This window comes from Palaemon carinicauda, unplaced genomic scaffold (genome assembly GCF_036898095.1).
Source record: "Palaemon carinicauda isolate YSFRI2023 unplaced genomic scaffold, ASM3689809v2 scaffold162, whole genome shotgun sequence".
Taxonomy (NCBI): domain Eukaryota; kingdom Metazoa; phylum Arthropoda; class Malacostraca; order Decapoda; family Palaemonidae; genus Palaemon; species Palaemon carinicauda.
Window position 1 is genome coordinate 33146 of NW_027169170.1, and position 4355 is coordinate 37500.

Here is a 4355-nt window from a genome sequence, read left to right on the forward strand (position 1 = left end):
TAGCAGATGGAATGAGGTAATTAGGGGTACCACAGGAGTTAGAGAACTATCAGATGAGATCCAAGAAAGTAGACTGGGGTGGTATGGTCATGTCATGAGAAGAGATTAACTGTATATTGGGAGGAGAGTGATGGAAATGGAGGTACAGTGAACGAGAAGGAGAGGGAGACCAAAGCGAAGGTGGATGGACTGTATCGAGGATGACCTTCGATCAAAGGGATTAACCGGTGATGAAGTGTGGGACAGAGGTAGATGGAGAATGCTGGCCAGAAACATCGACCCCACATCAAAGAGGGAAAAGATGCTGACAAAGAAGAAAAGAGCAACCCAGCAGAGGGAAGAAATCCGACTTGTTTAAGTGCTCAGCATTCCTTGATAAAGATTCGCTTGTACCGTTTCTTTATCAGGTGAATGATTGCAGAAAAACAAGTCTGATTTCTTTTAGTATGCTGGGTCTACTTGTAGTGCTCAGCGTTCCTTGATAAAGATTCGCTTGTACCGTTTCTTTATCAGGTGAATTCTTCTTATTCTTCTTCTTCTTCTTTGTCTACATCTTGTTGCAGTGCTCAGCGTTCCTTGATAAAGATTCGCTTGTACCGTTTCTTTATCAGGTGAATGATTGCAGAAAGAACAAGTCTGATTTCTTCTAGTATGCTGGATCTACTTGTAGTGCTCAGCGTTCCTTGATAAAGATTCGCTTGTACCGTTTCTTTATCAGGTGTATCTTCTTTGTCTGCATCTTTTCCCACTTTGATGTGGGGTCTATGTTTCTGGCCAGCGTTCTCCATCTACCTCTGTCCCACACTTCATCACCGGTTAATCCCTTTGATCGAAGGTCATCCTTGATACAGTCCATCCACCTTCGCTTTGGTCTCCCTCTCCTTCTCATTCCATGTACCTCAACTTCCATCACTCTCCTCCCAATATACTGTTCATCTCTTCTCATGACATGACCACACCACAGTCTACTTTCTTGGATCTTATCTGATAGTTCTCTAACTCCTGTGGTACCCCTAATTACCTCATTCCATATCTTATCTTCTTTCTGATTATACCCACTGACCATAATTACTTTGGCTAATTTTTCATGGCCGGATGCCTTTCCTGCCGCCAACCCTCCCCATTTACCCGGGCTTGGGACCGGCACCAAGTTGAGGCTGGCTTGTCCCCCTCAGTGGCTGGATTCTTTATCAGGTGGATGATTGCTGTAAAAACCAGTCTGATTTCTTCTACTACGCAGAGTCTATCTTCTGGACTAAGAGTCATTGGCTAGGAGTGAATGTCAAGATGATTTTGACCTTCCATAAGATGGAGTCAGCAGATGGAATGAGGTAATTAGGGGTACCACAGGAGTTAGAGAACTATCAGATGAGATCCAAGAAAGTAGACTGGGGTGGTATGGTCATGTCATGAGAAGAGATTAACTGTATATTGGGAGGAGAGTGATGGAAATGGAGGTACAGTGAACGAGAAGGAGAGGGAGACCAAAGCGAAGGTGGATGGACTGTATCAAGGATGACCTTCGATCAAAGGGATTAACCGGTGATGAAGTGTGGGACAGAGGTAGATGGAGAACGCTGGCCAGAAATATCGACCCCACATCAAAGAGGGAAAAGATGCTGACAAAGAAGAAGATGACAGCAACCCAGCAGAGGGAAGAAATCCGACTTGTTTAAGTGCTCAGCATTCCTTGATAAAGATTCGCTTGTACCGTTTCTTTATCAGGTGAATGATTGCAGAAAAACAAGTCTGATTTCTTTTAGTATGCTGGGTCTACTTGTAGTGCTCAGCGTTCCTTGATAAAGATTCGCTTGTACCGTTTCTTTATCAGGTGTATCTTCTTTGTCTGCATCTTTTCCCACTTTTATGTGGGGTCTATGTTTCTGGCCGGCGTTCTCCATCTACCTCTGTCCCACACTTCATCACCGGTTAATCCCTTTGATCGAAGGTCACCCTTGATACAGTCCATCCACCTTCGCTTTGGTCTCCCTCTCCTTCTCATTCCCTGTACCTCAACTTCCATCACTCTCCTCCCAATATACTGTTCATCTCTTATGACATGACCACACCACAGTCTACTTTCTTGGATCTTATCTGATAGTTCTGTAACTCCTGTGGTACCCCTAATTACCTCATTCCATATCTTATCTTATCTTTCTGATTATACCCACTGACCATAATTACTTTGGCTAATTTTTCATGGCTGGATGCCTTTCCTGCCGCCAACCCTCCCCATTTACCCGGGCTTGGGACCGGCACCAAGTTGAGGCTGGCTTGTCCCCCTCAGTGGCTGGATTTCTTATCAGGTGAATGATTGCAGTGAAAACAAGTCTGATTTCTTCTACTACGCAGAGTCTATCTTCTGGACTAAGAGTCATTGGCTAGGAGTGAATGTCAAGATGATTTTGACCTATGGAGTCAGCAGATGGAATGAGGTAATTAGGGGTACCACAGGAGTTAGAGACTTATCAGATGAGATCCAAGAAAGTAGACTGGGGTGGTATGGTCATGTCATGAGAAGAGATTAACAGTATATTGGGAGGAGAGTGATGGAAATGGAGGTACAGGGAACGAGAAGGAGAGGGAGACCAAAGCGAAGGTGGATGGACTGTACCAAGGAAGACCTTCGATCAAAGGGATTAACCGGTGATGAAGTGTGGGACAGAGGTAGATGGAGAATGCTGGCCAGAAACATCGACCCACATCAAAGAGGGAAAAGATGCTGACAAAGAAGAAGATAAGAGCAACCCAGCAGAGGGAAGAAATCCGACTTGTTGCACTGCTCAGCATTCCTTGATAAAGATTCGCCTGTACCGTTTCTTTATCAGGTGAATGATTGCAGAAAAAACAAGTCTGATTTCTTCTAGTATGCTGGGTCTACTTGTAGTGCTCAGCGTTCCTTGATAAAGATTCGCCTGTACCGTTTCTTTATCAGGTGAATGATTGCAGAAAAAACAAGTCTGATTTCTTCTAGTATGCTGGGTCTACTTGTAGTGCTCAGCGTTCCTTGATAAAGATTCGCCTGTACCGTTTCTTTATCAGGTGAATCTTCTTTGTCAGCATCTTTTCCCACTTTTATGTGGGTTCTATGTTTCTGGCCGGCGTTCTCCATCTACCTCTGTCCCACACTTCATCACCGGTTAATTCCTTTGATCGAAGGTCATCCTTGATACAGTCCATCCACCTTCGCTTTGGTCTCCCTCCCCTTCTCATTTCCTGTACCTCAACTTCCATCACTCTCCTCCCAATATACTGTTCATCTCTTCTCATGACATGACCACACCACAGTCTACTTTCTTGGATCTTATCTGATAGTTCTCTAACTCCTGTGGTACCCCTAATTACCTCATTCCATATCTTATCTTCTTTCTGATTATACCCACTGACCATAATTACTTTGGCTAATTTTTCATGGCCGGATGCCTTTCCTGCCGCCAACCCTCCCCATTTATCCGGGCTTGGGACCGGCACCAAGTTGAGGCTGGCTTGTCCCCCTCAGTGGCTGGATTCTTTACCAGGTGAATGATTGCAGTGAAAACAAGTGTGATTTCTTCTACTACGCAGAGTCTATCTTCTGGACTAAGAGTCATTGGCTGAGAGTGAATGTCAAGATGATTTTGACCTTCCATAAGATGGAGTCAGCAGATGGAATGAGGTAATTAGGGGTACCACAGGAGTTAGAGAACTATCAGATGAGATCCAAGAAAGTAGACTGGGGTGGTATGGTCATGTCATGAGAAGAGATGAACAGTATATTGGGAGGAGAGTGATGGAAATGGAGGTACAGTGAACGAGAAGGAGAGGGAGACCAAAGCGAAGGTGGATGAACTGTATCAAGGATGACCTTCGATCAAAGGGATTAACCGGTGATGAAGTGTGGGACAGAGGTAGATGGAGAATGCTGGCCAGAAACATCGACCCCACATCAAAGAGGGAAAAGATGCTGACAAAGAAGAAGATAAGAGCAACCCTGCAGAGGGAAGAAATCCGATATGTTGCAGTGCTCAGCATTCCTTGATAAAGATTCGCCTGTACCGTTTCTTTATCAGGTGAATGATTGCAGAAAAAACAAGTCTGATTTCTTCTAGTATGCTGGGTCTACTTGTAGTGCTCAGCGTTCCTTGATAAAGATTCGCCTCTACCGTTTCTTTATCAGGTGAATCTTCTTTGTCTGCATCTTTTCCCACTTTTATGTGGGGTCTATGTTTCTGGCCAGCGTTCTCCATCTACCTCTGTCCCACACTTCATCACCGGTTAATCCCTTTGATCGAAGGTCATCCTTGATACAGTCCATCCACCTTCGCTTTGGTCTCCCTCCCCTTCTCATTCCCTGTACCTCAATTTCCATCACTCTC

The 4355-nt window shown here is 44.7% G+C and overlaps 1 protein-coding gene across 1 annotated transcript; it reads right to left on the reverse strand.

Annotated features, from left to right (window-relative positions):
- Positions 1 to 3075: 3075 nt before the first annotated feature.
- LOC137635708 (uncharacterized) lies at positions 3076 to 3390 on the reverse strand. The gene has a single exon (XM_068368155.1). The coding sequence runs from the start codon at positions 3388 to 3390 to the stop codon at positions 3076 to 3078; it is 315 nt and encodes a 104-aa protein (XP_068224256.1).
- Between the last annotated feature and the right edge of the window lie 965 nt (positions 3391 to 4355).